This window comes from Ceratotherium simum, chromosome 6, assembly GCF_057802395.1.
Source record: "Ceratotherium simum simum isolate JZ-2026a chromosome 6, ASM5780239v1, whole genome shotgun sequence".
Taxonomy (NCBI): Eukaryota; Metazoa; Chordata; class Mammalia; order Perissodactyla; family Rhinocerotidae; genus Ceratotherium; species Ceratotherium simum.
In genome coordinates, this window is record NC_141905.1 from 35,608,257 (window position 1) to 35,633,926 (window position 25,670).

At 35.3% G+C, this 25,670-nt stretch overlaps 1 protein-coding gene across 1 annotated transcript; it reads right to left on the reverse strand.

The window, feature by feature from the left end:
- Nucleotides 1-23,178: 23,178 nt before the first annotated feature.
- Nucleotides 23,179-23,445, reverse strand: LOC101394054 (ATP synthase F(0) complex subunit f, mitochondrial-like). The gene is made up of 2 exons (XM_087432953.1): nt 23,325-23,445; nt 23,179-23,207 (listed from the first exon to the last, which is right to left on the reverse strand). Exons 1-2 carry the CDS (start codon nt 23,443-23,445, stop codon nt 23,179-23,181), a joined length of 150 nt encoding a protein of 49 aa, XP_087289079.1.
- Nucleotides 23,446-25,670: the final 2,225 nt, after the last annotated feature.

A 25,670-nucleotide genomic window follows, 5' to 3' on the forward strand; every position in this document is an offset into this window, starting at 1 on the left:
TTCCCGTAAAAGATCAATAGAGTAGGAAAGATGGAAAAGTCACAAATATGTACAACTAAATGTGATATCTATAACCAAAATTTGGAAAATTATATCTGAAGTCAGTTTTTATTCAATTCACACCTTCTAAACAAGTGGTATCATCCTACCAGTTAGAAGTCAAAACAGGCCCTCTGAAATATATGTGTTGAGCCAAAAAGGACAATTTTTTAAGTCGTTGATCACATACTATTATGATTTGGGGCTGCTCATAAAGACAAACCTGAATTCTAAATAATGCCAATTAATAGGAAAACATACTAAAATTATTTTTTAAAAAGGAGATAATTCCTTAGGCACAGCTGTTGGGAAAATTCTTCTCTAATTTTATTCATGGTAAGTCTCTTCACCAATTCCCAGTAGGGATAGGATCATATGAGTTCAGAAATGAAAGAACTGTAGAAATAATCAGTCCTAAAAACCAGCTCTATTGCATTTGAGACAGGAAAGCCAGTAAATTGTGCAATTGTACTGAGTAAACTTAGGGTCTGATCTAAGTCTGAAGATAGTTTTCTGACTCCTACTCAACAATTTTATGTGAATTATTCTATCAATCAGGATAGTGTAGGGTGTGTTGCGCAAACAACGCGAAATTCTCAGTGACAACTAACATATATTTTTCTGCTCAAAATGACACGTCATTTCCACTCACGTTTAGCGGCCAAAGCAGGTCACATGGCTACTTCTGAGACTGACAGAACGGGAGTTTATAATCATCTTCCAATGAGGGGCACTAAATGTTTAGAACAATAATAAAATCTATCACAAAGACTTAGAGGACGACTTCCTCATGAAAAGAAACAGATCCAACGATAAAACTCTGCTCTGATTCAGGTACGTTCTGTGTCATGAATTCAATCACTAATTTAAAAAGAGAAGTAACAGGTGTGCAAGGGAGAGGGCATTGTATTGACCAGTGTTTCTCGGAAACTTTTTAGACTCCACACTAAATATATAAATCACATCACAGATATCTCATGAGAAAGGAAAAAAGTCAAATCACCATCTTTACTATAATTTATCTTCTATGTCTAAGGATTTTTACAATCCTATAATCATAGTTATTTCAGAGTAAGAGAGAGAAAAGGAGAGACGGAGAGAGAGAGAGAAAGAGAAACAGGTTATGAATCTGGTAATAAATAGAAATTTTCTATGTATAATAGTTTTCCTTCAACAATTACAAATAAACGGTTAGTTTTGGATACCATTCTAAAAGGAATGATTATCTCCTTGGAGAAAATTAATTTTAGTAGATCCTCATTCAATTGGTTCTCTTGCTATTGTGTTTATATCTCATTATTTAGCAAAGATCGGGAGTGAAATAGAACTAATGTATCCTATAAAATTTATCATAACAAGTCTCAGATTAAGAGACATTTATAATCTAATTCAATTAATTTAAAATGACTTTCTGAACAACTTTTAATTGCTCAGCACTCTAGCCTACAGGATGCCCAAAACATATATGATCTCTTTTAATTTTATTAGTCATGACACACTTAGAATTGTAGCAATTTATATTGCTGTCTCTGCTTCCTGAATGAGAAGACATTAAAGAAGTGGATGTGGGTTCCTACATCAGGATCCAGACTGGAAAAGAAAGCCCATGTTAGGTAGTTCAGTAGAGGGATTTAATAATCCCAACAACTGAGGAATTAGCAAGAGTGGGAAACATACAGTTGGAGACACAAAGGGAGCAACAGTGTTCCAACGTGAGTCCAGGAGCTGTAATTAAGGCAAAAGCTGCTAGATGGAGTCTGGAACATGGTGGGTGGGCCTGCCCAGCAGGAGCTAGAGCCACACAGACATTCCAGAAGCATAAAGAACGAATAATAAGGGCTTCTCCCATCCTCCTACCCTACATATTTGTGGTATCCTGTATTGGGCAAATCTAGTCCAATACAGTGGACAAGGAAGCCAGTGGACAAAGATGCTTTCAAAATGTGGTTTGAGTGAGACTCCCCATTGAGATATGGGCAGAGCATGGGAAGAGTATAATGGATCTGAATATAAAGAGGTAAGTTTTTATGACATATCTTAGTACATGAAGGGCTTTTGATTAACTGAGAATTCCCTTTCTTGGTGACTTTTGCATGTTCTCATACTTAAAATGTAGAAGAATAATATTATCCAAGAAAGAATGAAGAATAGGCTTATACTCACATGTTTTGCAAGATCTTTGCAGATAAATAGCCACAGTCCAATAAACTGAAAAATTTTGGTTCAAATCTCAGATATGAAGAGACAGTTAATAGATATCTGTAGGACTTAAAAAAGAAACTTTTGAAAGACATTCATTCCCCATACTACTCATTTACTTTCCCGACAAACTACCATAAAGTTCACCATTAAAATGGTTTCCTTTGTCATAAGGCACAAGATCTCCAGACATATCAATAATCACAGGGAAATGGTAGTACAATTACAATGGATAGTGGTCCAGGTCCACCTAAGTCCACTGATTCCTTTCAGGCTTCCATACATACACATAAGTGATACCATCACAGTCTTCTTGTTTCTAGTACTCAATGTGAAACCATCTACAGCCTAAAGATGCCCCACCTGACTTGTAGACTTAACCCAAATAGTAGGTACATAAACTGCACAGGTATGTCACCTCAAGTCATCATAGGCATAATTGCATATTGATCCAATATCGGTGATTTTATGGAAGACTAGATGAAAATTAGTGAGTAATAGCCTTCGTCTGATTACTTACTCTGTGTCACACACTTTATATGTGTTAGTGCGTAGACCATGGATTTAGATTGTCTGGGTTCAAGTCGAAATTCTCTTTGAATTTAGGCAAAAACTTTAAATTCCTTAATCTTCAATGCCCTCATCTATAAAATGTGTATTACAATAATAATAACAGTTATCATAGATTGGTTATGGATATAAAATGGGCTCATTCATCTGAAGAGCTTTATTCAATGCATGGCAGAGAGTAAGTACATACTTGTATTTTGTGTACATACGTTTAACTCTTGCATGTTGGCAAATAACTTAAATCCTCAGGAAAATGATGATATGATTGAAACATTTTTTTTTACCCACGTTTCACAAACTGAAATTCTTGGAATTCAAACTTACATGTGACTCCGCAACCAAGTTCAGCATTACATACCTATACATACGGCAATTGTGTACCCATTTAATCCAGAGCTAATACAGCTTAAATTTTATTCTCTTCTGATAAAAAAAAAAGTGACAAGAAATGACTTAGTGTGACCATTGTGGGATCTATTTAAGTTAGTGACAGCTGACTTTGTTAAAAATGACTGAGTGCAGTACCTTGGTGTTAGAATCATTTGAAGGGTCTCATTTAACTCGGGGAGTGATTGCTTTATTGTTATTTTTTCCTGAACTTTGAGAACAGAGGTTAAATAGTTGAGATTATTTCAAAGGATGTAATTAAGGTCCTTAAATAGATATTATGCTGGTTTAGAAATTTAAAAAAGCTTCAGGATATGAATTCGAGTACTGAAATTGCGTACCTGTAATATGCTTATTATAACAAATAGGCAGCTAATATGGAACGCAGCTGGGCAGTAGCCGTGGAGCCAGCCTCCAGGACATTGCATCATTATGTTATATTACTGAAGCGTACCCTCTTGCTGACATTATAATCCCTCTTTCTGCAATCTCAAGCATTTGACTAAACAGCTCATTTTCAAAATGCTACCAGATTAAAAACCTATGATCTAATGGCATTTAATTTCCCAACACTGATACAGGTTGGGTCTTTAATGAAATTAACAGAGGCCTAGCTTCTTATATTGAAAGGAAAGTTAGTGTCTAAGTCCTCATTTTACAAAGTGAGAAAATTGTGGATTTGAAAGGGAAGCAAATTGTCTGAAATCATAGACATAAGCATTGCTTGATCAGAGACTGTGACATGGGTCTTTTTGCTCAACCAACTTTAACTCTGCCTAGTTGTATTTCCAGGGACACAAGAAAAGCAAATATGCAAATTTATATTTATACTAAAAATATCTGGGCATTTATTTTCATTTAGCATAGTGGAAAAGTGAAAGGTGCTTTTTTGAGAGAATGATAACCATGTCCGTATATACAATAAAAAGCCCTGGGCTAGAACCTCAATTAAGTTACCTACCTTGTGAGATCCTTGAGGAGAGAGGCTCTATCTTATTTATCACCTTTCTTCCAAGTATTTTATGGTGCCCAGCATATGGTAAGCATGCAAAAGATGCTTGCTGAGTGAAGCTGCCTAAATTTGAACTGTGGAGGTGCCTACCTGCTGTCAGATTTGGGATATTGTCATATTTTCTGACAGCTGTGCAGGTTTTCTGACCATTGTGCAAATGCCTGTCTTATCTACTGAACTTATTTCTGAGCCAATGAAAAATGAAATGGGCTTGAAATCACTAGAAGAAAAAATTCTGCCAAACTCAAATAAAATGGTATATACAGTGTACTAATAATTCGGATCTTGGGCTCACCAAATAAAATGTTCCCACCAAATCAAATTAAAGATGCTCAACATATCAATATGTATTACAACTAGATTAATGGATCAACTACTATCGAATCATGTTCTAAATTATTCAGGAATTACTCCTGAAATACCTGTTGTATCTGATTTTCTGAAGGGGAATGTGTAGCATTTCGTAAAGAAGAGTTCCAAACTTTTGCTAATCTCAGGCAGAGGGCATAGCAGCCAAGGTAAATACTTCAAATTTCAGTGAGTAAATTTTCCATGGTCCTCGAAAAATCAGTTTTATTAAATTATAGGAAACTTCATAATTAAGAAGTTTGAGGGTTTTTTTTTAATGGAAACACTGCATTTATTGAATTCTCTTTGTCAAATATACTATGAAGCATATTTCTGCAGCATAAGTTAGTTCATACATAGTTGATAAATAGAAAGATGATGTCAGTATAATGTAAAAGTCAGATTTGTTCACCTCTGATATTTCCAAGAATCCCTGTGAACACTAAGCATGCTAACACAGCTGAGTGTGGAATGGAGAATTACAATCTTGTATACAAAGACAATTCACCCCATATTTTTCATACTTGCAGTATTTAGCCATGTGCTTAGTCTTGGAAGCACTTATTGGCCCATTTTGTTCTCTATGCTCTTTGTGACTTTTCTCTTGCCTTCATAACAGCAGCTTCAAATCCCCCTTATACTCCTTCTATCAAGCTAATTTTAGTTTTTATTAGTCTTTGCTATGGTCTATTCTATATACTAGAAAGTGAATATTACTTTTTAAATGTTTTAGAAGTAAAACTTAATCACCAGACTCTTGCAAATCCATACAATTTTGTTTTCTGTTAGCGTTTTAATTACAAGCTCACACTGATGTTTAGTGGCCTACCCAACTCTCCTTCTCCCATTAACTCTGTTATTTTTAGTCCACAATTTTGCAGAATGCAAGGTTTTGTAGGAATTCATTTATTCTACTATCATCCAATATTGGGCCACAATCTGGGGAACCTAAGATAATTAAGGTGAAACTAGAGTCTTAAAGGAGTTCAGTTTCATAAAACACTCAGACTCTGCAACTATAGATCTATAAACAAGGCATTATGAGACCTCAGAAAAGGGAAAGGTAATCCAACCTAGAGGTGGGGTTTGCCAAAAAGTTTCCAGGAGATGTTGCCACCTGGTTGAGTCAGGATGGGTAGGTGAGAAATGGAGTGGAGAACAGGACAGACCATTCCAAGCATGCTCACAGCCAACAAAAAAATAAACCAGCATGGTTTACAAAACAAACTTAGTATAAGGAGAGTTTTTCTAATTCCCAGGATGTCTAATCTGGTGCTAGAAACATAGTTATGGATTCATCATATATTTTTGGTCTGAGTTATTCTCTTTTTTGTTTGTTTGTTTTTGTTTTGTTTTGTTTGTGTGAGGAAGATTAGCCCTGAGCTAACATCTATCACCAATCCTCCTCTTATCGCTGAGCAAGATTGGCACTGGGCTAATATCCGTGTCCACCTTCCTCTACTTTTATATGGGACGCCATCACAGCATGGCTTGACAAGCGGTGCCTCAGTCAGTGCCTGGGATCCGAACCTGTGAACCCTGGGCCGCCGAAGCAGAGCTCGAGAACTTAACCACTACCCTACGGGGCCAGTCCCTGGTCTGAGTTATTCTGTAGGTTATGCAAAGATTATATTGTCAAGATTGAATGAACGACATTGAAGAGTTGGCAGTAGCAAGATGAGGGAGCAAGACAGTAATAACTAATGGAAAAAGTTTTAATACAAGAGAAAATATACCTTATTGTCAAAAAAAAATGTTTTCACAAAAAGTAGATTTTATAATAAAGCATGCAGGTTTTTATGTTGACAGCACCTACTTTACAGAAAAGAAGGAAAAAATGCTAGAAACCAAAACTAATCCAAGAGTTCACGGCCTAAGAATTGTAATTCACAAAAGAAATATTAGCATAAAACTTGGAGCCAGCAGAGTGCAGAGCACTCTCTAGACATGCAGGTTTTCAAACATTACACAAAGAAACAACAGACTGACATTTGCATTTTTTCCTGAGAATAAAAATAGTGGATTAATCTGCAGTGAACATATTCAGAATTTCATTACAAAGAAAGGCCAAAACATGAAGTCAACTCCTAAAATCAGAGGTGCAAATATGCAGTGCAAAGACCTGTGACAACTAGGCGTGTATTTAAAGGCTGGAGTCAGTAACAGCCATGGCTGGGCTTACAGGAGCAGTATAAGGAAATGCAATTCGATTCCTATTGTTATAAAACGATGTATTTCGCCTGGGCTTTTAGTGTTCTTACAATTCTATAATTAGAGATTAGTTAAGAAATGTCAGATAACCACTGTGTGGTTTCCGAAAGTGCAATATAAATTCAGAGAAGTATAAGAAATATAAGGCTTTGTTGATGCCTGGTGATTTTGAAACTTTGTGGCTATTTGATTAAAATAAACAGCTTGTTTTCAATGCACTGTTTTAAGATATTCAAGAACTAAGGGGAGAGGTATAAGCAATTATTTACAAAATATGAGATTGGATAGGTGGCCAAAAAGCAATACATAGCTTTGCTAAATAAACAGTGGTTTTGTGCAAATCTTATTTGGGGGAAAAAAAAACCAACTTTCAAAAGTCCTTCAAACTTTCTTAAAAGATTAAAATGGAGAAGATATGATCAAAGAAGGAAAAAATAAAATATTATTTGGATTAGATGACTCTATCTTTTAATCTGATGGTTTATTGTTAAAAAAATAATCTAGGTTATATTTTAACAAGTTGACTGGTTTTTCAATTTCACAATTGGAAAATATTTTAATATTTCTTCAAAGATGATATGTGCTGTTTAAACTGTGCTTCTCAATTCAATCAATTCTGCAACATTTATTAATTGCCTATTGTATGCAAAGGCATGATCCCTGCCTTTAAGAAGCTAAGATACTCATTATCACGGATAAATACACAAGATGATGGAGTGCGAAAATGGTGGCTAAATGAGCAACAAGCTGTGGGAACACAGAAGAAAAAGTCAATCTATGCTTAAAGAAATAAAGAGAGCTTTTTAGAAGAAATGCGTTTGAACTGGGCCTAAAAGTTTGGGGAGGAGTTTCATAGGGCCATCGGGAAGACAAAGGGGAAGCATACTATGGAGAAGGACTGGTTCAAACAACTGTGGGAAGGTAGGAAATCAATGTTGTTAACCAAGGTTCTTTGAGGCCTAGAATGCGTTCGGGAAAGAATAAGACCAAAGAATAGACTTGATTTGATAAAGATCATAGAGATTGGAGTAAAATTAAGAGGAATTTAAACTATACATGTTTTGGCAATAGATATCCATCAGAAATTGCTGATTAGCGGGTAAGTGGGCCAGAGTTTTCCTTTAGGAAAATTTCATTCATGCAACATGTGGAGTCTGGCTGACTCACAAAATAAAGCTCCGTCAACTGAGCAGAACTGCAAGAAAAGGCAATCAATTATGTCAATTGCCAACATCTCATAATTGGCTAAACAATATCTACCAAATTTACTTCCCTGAAAAAATAGTCACCAAAAACAGTTCTTAGTGAATCTTGTACTAATAATATTATGGTGAAATCCTATGAAATTGTTGCTATTCAACTGTTTTTGACTTACAAAAATGACAATATCATAAAGCTCACCTGAATCTAATCCATAATGACTTTGGTGCGATAAAATTAGTTCATTTATCAAGTTGTCTGATTTATGTTTCCAACAGAGTACATCTAGCCTTTATTTTTGGAGAAAAATGCTCTTGAGAATAGTGGAGAAAGTAAGGAAAAGCAAAGGTAAAAAAAAAAAGAAAGAGATGTCTGGTTTCAGCAAAATGGTGGACTGAGGTCATAGACTTCCTTTCATTCCACTGCCCTCCATTATCAAAACAAGAATGCTGAATAAAATCAAGTTATTTAAGAACAGTAGATTTATGGAAAAGCTATAAAGAAAGAAAGGAAGCTCTACGTGCTAGAAATAAAGGGGAACTTGGAACAAGTGCAACATGTCCTATAGGGACATCACCTATAGGTGATAGGCTAGTGTTTAATACTGGAGACACAGCTTTGGGCCCTGCAGGGTGGGGAGTGGGAAATGAGGCTGTTGCATAAAGAATGGAACCTTATGTTCCCTCAGTGAACAGCACATACAGAACTCTATCCACCTGCCAGGGAAGCCAGCATGAAGCTTGTATTTGCCCCACATTTTAGATGAAATTTTAAAAAATAAAATAATAAAAGCAAAACTTGCATTTCATGAAGGTACAGCAATATCCAAATTTGCAAACCAAGAAATTAACACAAGTCTGGTCTTCTGGTGGCCCAGCAGAGGCAAAAATATCATAGCACAAATCATAAGGAAATGGCAAATATAATGATGGCAAAATTTATATTGTGTTCACTGCTATTGGTATACATTGATTACTCTTGCAATCTAGCAACTCTATGAGGTAAGTCTTATTATAATCATACTTTCTACAAATAAGGAAACAGGCATGACAAGGATAGGATATATGGAGAAAGTTAAGCAAAATTGTTGAAACCGGACAGTTTGGGTCCAGAATTCATGCTCTGTTCAACCTCACTAAGATGCTTCTTCAATGTAAATAAAACTGTATTAAAATTTAAAATTAAAACAAATTTCTGGGAGCCGGCCCTGTGGCCTTGTTGTTGAGTCCAGTGTTTGGTGGCCCAGGTTCCTCCCAGGCACGAACCTACACCATTCATCAGCAGCCATGCTGTGGCAGTGACCTACATACAAAATAGAGGAAGATTGGCACAGATGTTAGCTCAGGAGGAATCTTCCTCAGCAAAAAAAAAAAAAAAAAAAAAAAAATTCTGTAAGCCACAACCCGTCTTAAACTAGGTAAAAACACAAGTCATAAATGGCAAGAAGATATAAATACACACAACTGACAAAAACTAGTAGCCAGAATATGTGTGCCTCAATTTTAAAAAAGGAAGGGGGAGACCTCAATAGAAAAATGGGCCCGGTTGTACAGACTTACTTCAGAGAAAACAGAATTTCAGTTTCAGAAGATAGGGTATTAATTGACGCTCAGTACCACTAGTACATAGAGAAATGCAGATATAAATTGTAATGTTTTATTATTTCACACGTCAGATCAAGTTTCTGAAAGGATATAGAGAAATGCTGCTAGTGGAAGTACAATTTGGTAAAATACTCTACAACCCTACACTTTCACTTCTACTTAAACACTTTAGGACAGAGCTTCCCAACCAGTGTGCTTTAAATAGATTACAGACCTGTTGAGATAATGATCTGCTTGGCCTCAGGGGTGACCAAGGGGCTCCTGGGTGATGGAGGGAAGGAATAACGAAACTGTGGTCTAGTGATACAATCGAATGCAGTAATTAATGTGAATGAACTTAACTGCATTTAACAAATGGATAAATCTCAGAAATCTAATTTTGAGTGGTTAAGAAGAAGTTTTTAGACAGCAAAAACAATTTATATTCATTGAAAAACAAAGAAAAATACTCCTAGTTGGTTAGAAGTATTTAATAAAAGTATAGAATATATATGTGAAGAATGCACACTAACTTCACGTTATCACATATTAGCTTTTTCCTGAGGAGGAATGGGAAAGATGTAGGTTAGCTCTCTCTATCTGATTTCATTTCTTAAAAAATATACATGAAGCAAATATGACAAAACGTCACCGTTTGTTAAATCTGGGTCATGAGTACATAGGTGTCTATTATGTGGTTTTTGTATTTTTGGATGCTTTTTAAATACTTCGATTAAAAATTTTTTTTGATGTTAAAGAATGAATGAAAACCAACAATATCATTAATAGTAGTCCGCTCTAACTTCACTCACTGTAGAGTCTAATTCAGAATCATAGCTAATGGACTAAAAAGACAACAAGCTCAGATGACATTGAGGAAACATGCAAATCCTCTTTAAAGGAAAAATACCATAGGGACGGCCCCGTGGCTTAGTGGTTAAGTGCGTGCGCTCTGCTTCTGGCGGCCCGGGTTCAGATCCCGGGCGCGCACCGACGCACTGGTTTTCTGGCCATGCTGAGGCCCGTCCCACATACAGCAACTAGAAGGATGTGCAGCTATGACACACAACTATCTACTGGGGCTTTGGGGAAGAAAAAAAGGAGGAGGACTGGCAATAGATGTTAGCTCAGAGCCGGTCTTCCTCAGCAAAGAGGAGGATTAGCACGGATGCTAGCTCAGGGCTGATCTTCCTCACACACACACAAAAAAAAAGGTGCTGCTTATTTAAAAAAAAAAGAAAAAAAAAAGAAAAATACCGTGATCTGTGATTTCTATTTACTGCATGTAATGTTTACTAAATAGAGACCTCATTAGAATATATCGATTTCATAGGCTATGAGGAAAGAAATTGAGTCAAAACTGTTTCAATTAGCACTGTTATACATCATTGCTCTCCTGCTACATAATGCTGACTCAGACAAATCTCATCACATTTTATCCCAAATATAACAGGTATAAATGGCCAATTACAAATCACACGGGTGCCATTATAACTTTATTTTTCTAATAGAACTTAATTTCCTTTATGAGTCCCTACTTCTATGTGGTATAAAAAATATAATGTTGCTTCAAGGTATTTTAATCTTTCAGTCTATCATAGATTTTTAAAATCAGTAAAATTCAAGTCAGATTAATAAAATAAGTGTTTAAAACTCTCTATGAACATTTTTCCCTCCTCACGGGTTTTCATATCTCCTTAGTCCTAGTTCTGTTCCTAATTTCATCAGCTTCACCTGGGCCCCTTGCCTGACAGCAGCAGGGATGCTGGTGTTAGCGTAGATTATTTCCCAAAGCTCAGTTCTTATTTGCAGAGTTCTCTAGGGCCAGCAGTCTCGAACTGCCCCAGGCTGGTGCCTGTTAGATGAATTGAATGTACTCCAACTGGCCCCCTAGCAAGTTCCTGACATGAGAGTTCCTATAGAAGCACCAACCCCCTTGCTCCCGATGAGCCTGATTAGTGGCCTTCTGTGGAGCTGGTGAGGCACCCCAGGCTCCCACTAACTTCTGCAGCCTACTCTTGGTTCCAGTGAAACAGATTTCCTCATTCCAAATTCATCTCCTTTGGAAATCATGACCAGTCTTATCTTCTGTGTAGATACAGTCCCGCACCATGGTTTTAAGGTTCTTTCCTCATATTGCCCGAATGCTAGGCTTTTCTGAGAGTTTGGCTGCTCAGAAAAGTTCAGAAAGGAAACTGATGATGCTTTTTTTTTTTTTCTTTTTTTTGTGAGGATGATCAGCCCTGAGCTAACATCCATGCTAATCCTCCTCTTTTTGCTGAGGAATACCGGCTCTGAGCTAACATCTATTGCCAATCCTCCTCCTTTTTTTCTTCCCCAAAGCCCCAGTAGATAGTTGTGTGTCATAGTCGCACATGCCTCTAGTTGCTGTATGTGGGACTGGCCTTAGCGTGGCTGGAGAAGCGGTGTGTCAGTCAGTGCACGCCCGGGATCCGAACCTGGGCCGCCAGCAGCGGAGCACGTGCACTTAACCACTAAGCCATGGCGCCAGCCCTGATGAGGCTTTGAGATCCACCCTTCCCCAACATCATTGGGTGGGTTATCTGGCAAACCACTCCTTCCCTCAGGGGTGAGGGGCTACATACACAATGATCCTCTTTGCCATTATCTCCAACTTTTGCCCAAATCTCTACAACCTAAAGCCTCATTTTTATGTCCATTTCATTGGCAAAAATGGTGCTTCCCAGCATGGGATGGGTCAGGAGAACTTACTCCTAGATAAGGGCTAATTTTTCAACTTAGCCTTTTGTAATGTTTTTATTCTCAGCAGTCATTGTTTGTGTGAAAGGAGCCAGGAAGAGAAATAGTTTCCATATTGTCCCACTTAGCTATTAAGAGCTACTAGCAGAAACCCAATCTATCGAATTGAAGAAGGAAAAAAGAGAAAGAATTCTCAGTTTAGTGCATTTATAAATTACAGTAAAAGAGTGTCGATAGAGTAAGAGTATTTTTCTTGTAAGAATTATGCAGGTTTCTCAAGAAAAAAAGGAAGTGAGGAGTGGAAGGTAGAAATCATACTACATAGATAAAATATAAAATGATTTTTATCTCAATATTTCTGTGTTTTCCATCATATACTGCATTGCACCTGATTAATGCATCGACAGTATAGGCATATAGTTAGTTGTAAAAATTCATATGGCATATGATTCTCTGTCACAAATGCAATTTAAAAAATTATTGGGGCCAGCCGGGTGGTGTAGTGGTTGAGTTCACACGCTCCACTTCGGTGGCCCGGGGTTCACGGGTTCAGATCCCCAGCACTAACCTACACACTGCTCATCAAGCCATGTTGTGGCGGCACCCCACATACGAAAAATAGAGGAAGACTGGCACAGTTGTTAACTCAGCGACAGTCTTCTTCAAGCAAAAAGAGGAAGATTGGCAACAGATGTTAGCTCAAGGCCAGCCCTCCTCATCAAAAAAAAAAAAATTATGGTACTTTTCAGTTAGCTAAACCTAAAATCAGATTTGGTTACTTAAAATATTCCCATATCTATGAATCAAATTCTAATTAAACAGTTATTTTAAAAATGTTTTTTAAAATTTCACTATGTAAAACAAAATACCTTAAGTGTATTAAGAAATAATATTTAATGAAAATTATCATAATCTGCACAAATATGAGAAAGAATAATAGTGAATTAGTCTTCAGCTATCATCAACTTAAGCTCTTAATAATCTGCGTATAGTTATAATACATTAGATAGATATGTAACACTTATATCCATGGTTGATTTGTTGTAATCATAGCAGTCTGTGTGGAAGCATGAGCAAGAGTTTAGTTACAGGTCTAAATAAGAAGAAAATGACCACAGTGTGAATAGGCCTATCAGCTGAAAGTTTCTTATTGCAGAATAAAGCTTGTTTTAGTCATTAGGACCATTCAAAGTAGTTAGCAAGATGACAAGAAAAAAGCACAATCAAAACTCAGCTATTTAGTTAACCTCTGGAAATGTATTATTATTAACAATTTCACCAAAAATTTAAAAATATTTTTTTACTCTTGGTTTGATTTTTTCCCTCAGGGTTTGCTATTCTTCTGTATTTGAGTGATTAAATTCAATATTCATTCTAAATAATCTAAAAACATTTATTACATCAGGCTATTTAATATCTCAATTCTGGAGCAATCAGTGTCACAATCACTGAGAGTGTGTCAAAATTAGAGACAAAATTTTAAAAGGCTATGTTCTAATGTAAAATAACACAACTTCTAATTAGATTCCTCCACTTCCATAATGAAACATATAGAAATTTCTATATACCTCAGTCATGTAAAATGTATCATATGCTTCACCTTTTGATTGTCTCAAGTTAGTATCAAGATCTTCCTATTTTAAAACTTCCATGTATTTATATAACAAAGGTTAATTTTGACCTGGCTTTTTTAAAGAGGCCTTCAGGATCCCCAAAGTTAATTTGCTTTTTATTTTTTTTCAAAATTCACTATACCAAAGGTTAGCTAAGTTAAACACACACACTCTACTAGAACTTTTCCAATGGCACCCTGTGAAACTCAAGTTCTGATGTCAGCAAAACCCCCTATATCCTCAAACTCTTCTCTGAATAGTTCCTTATAGTTTTAGCCTAAACTGAAATTTAGCACTCCCCTAAGGGTTTTTTCCTGTACTTTCTCCAATAGCAGCTGCATTCTCTCCCATGCCAAGGAATAGCATTGGATCTGGAGGTTGGTTAGCGCTTCTTTTCCCTTTATTACACCCCTGACCATTTCTCTTTATCCTCCATTACGATACAAAATACAACAAAACGACAACAAAAAGCCAGTTTGTAAGCTCGCACTATGAGATGCAGTTAGCTAGAGTTCACAGAACTACTCTTTATTCCTAGAGAGTTTAGCTTTTGACTCATTCTCATTCTTTCCAATCTATCTATGTTTATCATATTTCTTGGTCATTTCAATAGACCCACATGTAATCCAGGTCTCTCAACTCCTTAACTCATTCAATGATCCTGAGCTCCTCACTTCAGCAAGACACCCTCATGACTAATTTGTTGGTACTAATAATTACACTTCCTACATAACCTCATTTTTAAGCGTCCAACTCACTGATCACAAGTTTCCATTTTTCCAGCTTATTCTTTGAGTGTCCACGTTCCAACAACGCTTCCACCTAACTGGCACCAGAGATTCACTGATCCCACTATCTTTTCTTTACCCTCTCACCTCTTTCTTTCTTCAAGTTAGATCCATGATCCATTGTGATCATTATGATAATGGCTTCCTTTCACGCCACTCATCGTTTGCTCTTCTCTCTCTTCTTAGTACTCAACAGACAAAACCTCAGGCCCAGTTAAACCCAACACTTTCTGCTTCACGCTTGTGCTCTTTTAGTTGAACATAGTTGAAGAAAAACTCACAATTTATTCAACTGGCCTCAATTAAATCAATCATTCCTAACTTTCAGTGGACCATTAGTGCTATCTGTCAATCTCACAGCTTTCCTATTGTCCAATAATTTTCTCATACTGGGAAATTGGATAGACTCCTATGTCAACATTTCTAATCTCACCTCAAACCTCAGTGTAACTTCCACCCTCCACATTCTCAGCTGATGACTTGAGTTCCTATTTCTCACAGAAAATAGACACTAGATAGAGAACGTGGACATCATCCCACCTACATTTTTACTGACCTAACTGTATCTCCACATTTATACCGTGGCTTCCTTCCCCTTGCTATAGATGAACTGTTCTTACTCTTGTCTGAAGCCACTTGCAGAGTGGAACTTATATTTTCTCATCTAATCATGTTTATTATTCTAGCATTTGTCCTATATTATCATTTTTTCCTTTCTCATTGACCATTCCCATAAGAATACAAATATACGGAAAAGGGACATGTGTCAAAGCAAGGAGGCAAAATATTGTATAATATGTTTTTTTAAAAGCTTGTATAAGTCAACCAACTGGAATATAATTTGCGTGACAAAGATTACACAAAAACAGAAGTCACATTATGAAGGAGCTGGGTAAATTTTTGTTGGTCAGCCAATTAACTTTATCTCATTTCATTTCTTCTTTTTCTTCATATATTTCCCTCCAAAAATGATGTAGAGAGTAGGAATTATTTGACTACTATTTAGAGCTATGGTTGTAGTTCAGCTTTTGGTTTAATATACAATGGATAATTTCCATTTACAGATATCTTTTTATACTGTCAGAAACTATAGTTATTTCACCATTGATGTCTATGAGTTTGTAAATATTACATCAAAAAATAAAAATTATTTTATCTGAGGTTTAATCAACGTATTTAAAGTATAATTTATATCTCATTCTGCTTAATGTCACATAATAAATATAATGATTGACTACTATAACAGAAAATTTCTAGAAAATTAATTTTGAACGAGAGATAAATTGCAGGGCTAGCCCTATGTTTTTTCAATAAAATAAATATTATTTTATGCTTAAGTATCATGTTATGGTAGCAATTGTGGAAATGTGAATTAGGACTACATATATGACAATAGTAGTTAGAATGGTAAATTTCCTGGAGCATCATAATTTATTATATTTACGTGGAAAAATGCCTTTGTTCTAGGAGAATTACTGAAATAGTTCAGGAAAAAAAAGATATTTGAATCCATTATGGTAAAATGTTAGCAAAATATGGGGTGTTTATTGTATTATTCTTACAGATTTCATATAAATTTGGAAATTTTAAAAATAAAATTGGGATAAATAAAATTAAAGAACTAGAAGAATGGGATTTATTTTTAGTTAATTTCTTTAATAAAAAGATTTTTATATATATCCAAAGTAAGACAATATAAGATTTATTCAAATGGTTTATTTTTGTGTGTGTTAAAGAAAATCTTAATTAGTAATCTCCTGTCATTTATGTAACAAATTTTTATTTATCCTTATGCCATTGCATATGTTCCCTATGTTTATTTAACACCCATCCAGAATTAGATTTGAGGTAAGTTTTCAACTTACTCATCATTGTCTATATCTGTGAATATAGAAGTATTTCTTTACTCAAGTCACCTCATAGAGATGTATGGCTGACCTCAGAACACATTTTCTAAGCCTTTATTGTCCACTTCCTAAATCTGCTTGTGTGCGTGACATTTCATTTCTGGCTATGTTTCTATGTTGTGTTTATTTTTTATTATCAAAATTATTTGTTTTAAATCTAATAAAAACGAGAAAAAATTATGCTTGCTTATAAAAACATGATATTTTTAAAAACCTATTCTTTTTTTTTTTTTTTTTTTTTTTATTTATTTATTTTTCCCTCAAAGCCCCAGTAGATAGTTGTAGGTCGTAGTTGCACATCCTTCTAGTTGCTGTATGTGGGACGTGGCCTCAGCATGGCCAGAGAAGCCGTGCGTCCGTGCGCGCCTGGGATGCAAACCCGGGCCGCGAGCAGCGGAGTGTGCGCACTTAACCGTTAAGCCACGGGGCCGGTCCTAAAAACCTATTCTTAAGCATATTTGGATTTGATTTTTGGAACTTAAATATTATTCTAGGAAATTATTATTGTCAAAAACAATAATATTCTCCTGCTTTAGAATGTGTTTTACTTCATTTAAGATTTGTATATATTAGCACTATATAAATGGAATTATTCAGTTTAGCTCAATGTCCATTTTTGACAGCCTTATTAGGATAAATTTACATACAAAACAAGTCAACCATTTAAAGTATACAATTCAGTGGTTTTTACTATACTCCAGAGTTGTGCAACCATCACCGCAATTTAGGATATTGTCATCATCCTAAAAAGAAACCCCATACCCATTAGCAGTAACTCCCCATTTCCATTCCTCCCCCTCCAAACCCAATCCATAGCCCTAGGCAGTCATTAATCTACTTTTACTTAGCATAATATTTTCAAGGTTTATCCATGTGGTAGCACGTTTCAGTACTTCATTCCCTTTTATTGCTGAATAACATTGCATTGTGTTATCCATGTATCAATTGGTGGACATTTGGGTTGTCTCCACTTTGGGGCTATTATGAATAATTTGCCTGTGAGCATTTGTGTACAAGATTTTATGTGAACATATTTTTTCATTTCATTTGGGAATGGAATTTCTGTGTCATATGGTATCTCTTTGACATTTTGAGGAACAGTCAAACTCTTCTCATAGGTACAACATATTTTCACAAGAGTGATCAGATAAACTATTATTATATAATTAATTAATCAGTTATTTTAAAAGGGTGTCCTTGAGTGCAGGGACTTAGACTTATTCAAATTTATTCCCAGGAACACTTTTGTTTATTAATCATAATTGCAACTATAACCTTAAAATATTTCTTAGCTTAAAACAACTTATCCTTTGCAATTTTTATTATTTTATGCTTTGGGGGGTCAATATTTACTTCCAATTATTGACTTTTAGAAAGCATCTCAGAATCTTATACTGTTTATAGCCAAGAAGCTAATAGGTTAGGAAAAAATCTTTAAATTAGGATTTCAAAAATATCGAGCAATTTGACATTTTTTTCCATATATTTGACAACTTTTTCCTAGATTATAAACACAAATAAATTAAAGGAGTTCATATTATTAAGGACATTAGAAAGAGCTTTGCTCTCAAATTAGTCTTTTTTGTGCATGGAAAATACATTGGCCTTCCTTTGGCCTTGAGGGATACACGTGTATCTTAATAACCATAAAGAGATTAATTTACTATATTATGCTCTTCAGCATTATCCTTTTAAATTCTGTTTTATGTGGTGTATTCAAATGAAATGTGATCAAATAGAAGCTTTGAAATTAAGAATTTTAAATATCCTCTTCTCCTTCCCAAGTAACAAACTGGCTATAAAAGCAAGTCTCTGTATTAATTTGGAAACGAACAAGGACTTTGGAGTTATATCCACATTGGTCCCAGGCTGCTGTTGTATTAATTATTAGATAGATTAACTACACACTGAGCTGGCGCTTTTCATTAAACAGCTGCTAAAACACGAGGGATGAATAAGGCCTTGTGCTTTAGCTTCATGCGTGCATGCTGAGGCTGTTTAATATGCTTTAATAAGCTACCGTTTTCCATGCAGATAAATTTCACTTAGTTGGAGAATGTTCTGAGATGCCATAGGTCGGGACTTATCAATGTCTGTTGTCAACTTTCAAATAACAAAAATGTCAAACATAGGTACCTACTTAACTTTCTAAATTCATATTAAAAATATTTTAATTAAAATTTAGATAGTGTAAGTAAAGAAAATAAATACATCATGATATCAATAACCAATAAAGATAACCAGTAAAGGTCAAATGAGGCCATAAGGGTGGGTCCCTGACCAATAGGATTAGTTTCCTTATAAGAAGAAACGTCAGAGTACTCAAGCTCTCTTTTCTTCCACATGCATGCACCAAGAAAAGACCATGTGAGGACATCGCAAGAAGGAGGCCATTTGCAAGCCAGAAAGAGATCTCTCACCAGAAACTAAATCAGCTGGAACCTTCATCTTGGACTTTTAGCCTCCAGAACTGTGAGAAAATAAATTCCAGTTGTTTAAGACATGAAAAGTCTATGGCATTTTGCTATTGCAGCCCAAGCAGACTAATACACAATAAAAAGATGCAGAACCTCCATAGACTCCAAATCAAATAATCAGGAAATGTGTGATCCAAGCAATGTATAGTTTTCCTTTAAAGCACATGTTTTGTTCCATATAGCACAGTTCCAAAAAATTTCTGTAGCTACTATCATTCTTAGTGATGAGGAATTGGATGCTTTCTGCCCAAGATAGAGAACAAGTCATGGATGTCCCCTTTCATCATTCCTATTCAACACTATAATGGAAGAGTCCTAGCTATTGCATTAAGGCAATACAAATAAATAAATTTTTCCTTGAGCTTCCGTGTTGTGTATTTAAAATTCTGCTGAACAGACACAGCTAAACTCCCACAGGAGCCTCAATCTTGTCATCTCTAATCCTGAACTTACTTTCTTCTCCCCCAAATCGTCCCCTTTCTTATTTATTTCCTGTCAAAATTCATGACATTGTTATCGTCCCACTCACCTTGACTCTTTCTTTTTCCTTTCTTTCTTATCCATTCAACTAGCCAATTTTATTAGCTAACTATATCTTAAATCCGCCTTGACCTCCATAATGAACACTTTATTATCGCTCCATAAACTATCAAAGTAGGCTACATTTTTTTAAATATTAGCATTAAATACTGGATACTTACAAAAGAAAACGCATAATGTATAGCTTGAGCTTATATTGTACTTACTCTTCCAATTTAATTTGGATGAATTCACAAAGAAATGCCTGCTTGATGAAAAGGAAAAGGAAGAACAACAAAGACATGCTCCCAGGCAGAGATATCTGGATGCTGATAACTTCCCACCACTTACTCTATTCTTCTGTAACTTCATGAATGGAATAGATCCACTTGCACATATGCATGTAGTGATAATTCTCACCATTGTCAGTACATGATCATTTTAATAATTTCTATTATACAGGTAATTGATTTGTACCACAAGCCACACTCTTGCAGGTCTATTTTCTCTCTTTTGTAATACAGAAGCTGGAAAAAGGAGGGCATTTTATGCCTATGGGTTTATTTTATTTTATTTTTCTTTCATGCAAAGCTGGTTGATAACTGTGACATTTCAACCAAAGACTTATTATTATCTCATTAGTACTAAATCTCTAAATAATCAAACAAACAAGTATTAAATGCCCTAGAAGTTCACCAGCTCTATTTATATTCCAAACTTTATAAGATTCTCAGATCACTGTTGCTAGTTCTAAATTAATATATTTCACATGCAAAACAGATACATTGGAGTATTTTAATATTATATCTATTTATCCATCTCTATGGAAAATTACTTGAAAGACATAAACTACCAAACCTCACACAAGGAAAAATAGATAATCTGAATAGACCAATATCTATCAAAAAATTGGGTCAATAATTAATAACCTCCTAATTAGAAATCATCAGATCTAGAAGAAATAATAAGAATTTTCTAAAATTTCTTCCAGAGAATAGAAGCAGATGGAACACTTCATAACTCATTTTATGAGGCTGGTATTACCCTATTACCAAAACCAGATAAAGCCATTATATAAAAGAAAACTACAGATCAATATCTCTCATAAAAATAAATGTAAATATCTTCAACAAAATATTAGCAAATAAAGCACAATAGTGTATAAAATAAACATATGCTACAGTCATCTGAGATTTATTCCAGTATGTAAGGCTGGTACAACATTTGAAAATAAAATAATGTAATCCTCCAAAACACTAAGCTAAAGATGAAAAATCATATGATCATATCAATTGGTACAGGAAAACATTTTGAAAAAATACAAAGTCCATTCATGATAAAAACTCTTAGCAGGGCCGGCCCCGTGGCTTAGCGGTTAAGTGCGCGTGCGCTGCTACTGGCAGCCCGGGTTCGGATCCCGGGGATGCATCGATGCACCACTTTTCTGGCCATGCTGAGGCAGCGTCCCACATACAGCAACTAGAGGGATGTGCAACTATGACAGACAACTATCTATGGGGGCTTTGGGGGAAAAAAAGGAGGAGGATTGGCAATAGATGTTAGCTCAGAGCCGGTCTTCCTCAGCAAAAAAGGAGGATTAGCACAGGTGTTAGCTCAGGGCTGATCTTCCTCACATAAAAAAAAAAAAATTTTGGCAAACTAGGAATAGTGAAAAACTTAGTTTGACAAAGACATCTACAAAATAAAGAACACCTACAAAAAATTCTGTAGCTCCTATCATACTTAGTGATGAGGAACTGGATGCTTTCTGCCTGAGATAGAGAACAAGTCATGGATGTCCTCTTTCATCATTCTTATTCAACATTGTAATGGAAGAGTCCTAGATATTGCATTACAGCAATACAAATGACTAAAAGGTGTGCAGATTGGGAAGGAAGAAATAAAACTGTCTCTGTTTGCAGATGACATGACTTTATGTAGAAAACGCTAAAGAATTGACAAAAGTTTTCAGGATACAAAGTTAACATACAAAAGTGAAATGCTTTCCTATATAGCAGCAATGAATAATTGGCATTTGCAATTAAAAACACAATATGACTTATAATAGCACCAAAGAATAAAATATTTATATATAATTTTAACAAAATATAAGGCCTATATGTGGAAAACTACAACACTGATGAACTACATCAAAGAAGATCTAAATAAATGAAGAGATATCCATGTGCATGGATAGAAAGACTCAATATTGCTAAGATGTGAATTCTTCCAAACTTAGTTTATCGATTAAAGTCAATCCCAATCAAAATTCCAACAAACTCTTTTACAGACATTAATGAACTGATCCTAAAGTTTATATGGAAAGGCAAAGATCAAGAGTAGCCAACACAAAACTGAAGAACAACACTTGAGGACTTATATTACCAGACTTCAAGACTTACTATAAAGCTACAGTAATCAAGACAACACAAAAGTGACCAAAAAAACTAGACATATAAATCAATGGAACACAATAGGGAGCCTAGAAATCAACTCATACAAAGTGAATGGAGAAAGCATAGTCTTTTCAACAAATGGTGCCGTAGTAATTGAACATTCATATGCAAAAGAAAAGAAAAAAGAAAAAAGAATCCAGACACAGAATTTATGCCTTACAAAAAAAAAAAAAAAAACACTCAAAGTAGATCATAGACTTAAATGTAAAACACAAAACTATAAAACTTCTAGAATAAAACTTAAGAGAAAATCTAGGTGACCTTGGGTTTAGTATTGATGTTTTAAACACAACAACAAAAGCACAATCCTTGGGAGAAGAAAATCGACGTTAGTTTTGCTAAAATTAAATTTTTTTACTCTGTGAAAGACCCTGTTAAAAGAATGAAAAAACAAGTCTAGGAGAAAATATTCTCAAAACACATATCTGATTAAGGTGTCATATCCAAAATATAAAAGAATTTATGTAACCCAATAATTAGAAAACAAACAGCCCAATTAAAAAACAGACAAAATACTGCAAAAATGAGCTCATCAATGAAGATACACAGATGATAATAAGGATATGAAAATTTTCTCAAAATCATTTGGCATTAGAAATAAAAACAAAATTGAGATACAAATGTATTAAAATGGCTAAAACCAAACAAAAACAAAAACCCACAACATCAAATGCTGTTGAGATGGACAGCAGTAGGAACTCTCATTCATTGCTGGCAGAAATGGGAAACGGTACAGTCCTTTGGAAGACACTTGGGCAATTTCTTACAAGCACAAACAGTCTTACCATATGATCCAGCAATTGTGCTCCTTGTTATTTACCCAAAGGAGTTGAAAAACCTGCATGCAAATGTTCACAGCAGCTTTATTCATAATTGCCAAAATCTAGGAGCAACCAAAATGCCCTCAATAGGTGTATGCATAAACAAATTGTGGTACATCCGTACAATGGAATATTATTCAATGATAAAAAGAAATGAGCTATCAAGAAAAGAAGAGATGAACCTTAAATGCGTATTTTGTGTGTGTGTGTGTGTGTATGTACCAGTCATCTTTTATTGGGTCCTGAATTAGGATATGAAAGGATTCAAGGGTGCCGGGCAGAGGCCATGGTCAGGAATGCAGAGTGCACCTCCACACTGGGCTCTCTTCAGTGGTACTTGTGTAGCCGCTCGTGTTAGAGTTCCTTGTAAGAACGGCAGGAATTGAAAAGCTCGTAAGCTGCCAGCACCCGAGAAACTTCAGCAACGCTTCCTTTCTTCACATTGATATACTTATTGTAGTACCTATAGTAACCTCTTTGAAATGGTCCAGCAATGCCTTTACAGGTGAAATCCTGCATCAGTATCCAGGTTGGCAGCTCCCCTATTTTGACATCCAGGAGTTTCTTCTCCTTCACTGGTACCACTGACACCATCTTGGAGTCCTGGGTGTCTGCTGTCTAAAATGCATATTTAAAAAGACAGCCTGAAAAGCCTGTATGATTCCAACCTTATGACATTCTGGAAAAAAAACTGTAAAGACAGTAAAAGACACCAGTGGTTGCCAGCGATTTAGAGGGAGGGTGGGAAGATTGAAATGGGTGAACCACAGAAATTTGGGGGAGAAGCCATGAAACTATTCTGAATGATATTGTAATGGTGGATACATAGCATTATGCTTCTGGCAAAGCTCCTAGAACTTTGCAACACAGAGTCAACTTTAATGTATGTAAATTTTAAAAAATCAAACTTTTTTTTTGCTTGAATAAATTGAATTAGAAAAATCATTTATATGTTTGAGGAATCCCAGGAAGGAATACAGAGTATGACAAGATAATCTAACTATATTACAAATGAATGAAATATTCTTAGGGAAGTGAGCATAAAAGGTGCTGACCAAGTAACTTCCATAATGAGTGGAATCTTTAAGACTAAAGGTAAAGACGCTGCACATAAACTTTGTACTCTAGTTGATAAAGTATTTTATTTCCTATGGAACTATAAGTTAACAATTCTGATACAGCTATACATGTATACTGGAATTATATAATTAAGTAATCAGATAGTAGATGATGGGTGCCAATTTTTTCACCATTAGCCTGAGAGTTTCCAGATAAGTAAAGGGAGGAGTCTAGTATGATCCATGTGGTAATGGTTTAGAGTTGGCAAGATCAATATGAACTCATGTTTAGCTTAATACAGATATAGATGGTTGCATATAGAAATATCTACAGAGATATAAATATATATATACATGTTAGTATGCACAAATAATTTAAGTTGATATTCCTCCCTCAAGGAGGAGAACCAAAACTTCCTACTACTTAAATGTGAGCTGTTACTTCTTTCCAAAGAGTACAGTATGAAAAGGGGAATAAAGGGTAATTTTAAAGTGTAGAAATCTGAGAAACACTGTACCATCCTTGACATTGATCAAGGTCAATATCAACATTAACAGATCATGTTGGTAGTTGGTATGCTTGATATGAAGTGATGGAATTGGGAACTTAAGTCTGTGGTCTTCCTCCTGAAAAGCTACAATCCCAGTCTAATCACAAGGAAAACATCAAACACATTTCAATAAAGAGGCGTACTACAAAATAAATGACCAGAATATGTATAAATATCAAGATCATCAAAAACAAAGAAAGTTTGAGAAATTGTCACACCCAACCCAAGAGGAGCCTAAGGACACCTGACAACTAAATGTAATTTGCTCTCCCTGATGGAATTTTGGAACAGAAGACGACATTAGGTAAAAATTAAGGAAATGTGAATAAAGAGATGACTTTAACTTTTAAAAAAAGTTAATGGTACTACATTACTAATTGCTTAAATATAATATGATCTTGAGAATCAATATTCAGTCCCAAGATGCATGTTTTCCATAATCATCATCAAAATACTTATTATTTATTTTACTGTAACAACTTTTTGTGTGTGTGAGGAAGATTAGCCCTGAGCTAACATCTGTTGCCAGTCCTCCTCTTTTTGCTGAGGAAGGTTGGCCCTGGGTTAACATTCATGCCCATCTTCCTCTACTTTATATGTGGGATGCCTGCCACAGCATGGCGTGATAAGTGGTGTGTGGGTCTGCACCTGGGATCTAAACCAAACCGGGGCCGCCAAAGCTGAGTGCATGAACTTAACCACTACGCCACGGGGCTGGCCCCTATCTTACTGTAACAAATTTAGATAAGGATAAGAGATAGTTATAGCCTTCAGTGAAATCATATTAGTTTTTTTGCCAGTGAATATATATATTTTACTGTCAACACGTAAAAGGTATAAAAAAGAATAAAGCTGGACTATTTATTGAGCATCTACTATGAATCAAGTCATATATATGTATACACACACAAACTATACATATATACATATAACATAAATCCAAACTCATATCAGCCTTAAAGCAGTAGGCATTATTATTTCTATGTCCTAGAGAGATTATGGGATTGCCCAAGATTATTACTAATGTTTGTTAAAGCCCAAACTTACACACAAGCATGATTATTTCCAAAATACAAAATATAATCTTCATTCTAGAGTTAACAAAGAAAATATCAACATATTTTCTAGAGCTTCTATCAGCTTCTTGAGCTTGCGAGTTTCAGGTGTACTGCTGAGTAGGTGCTTAAAATAGGATACATTTAATAATATA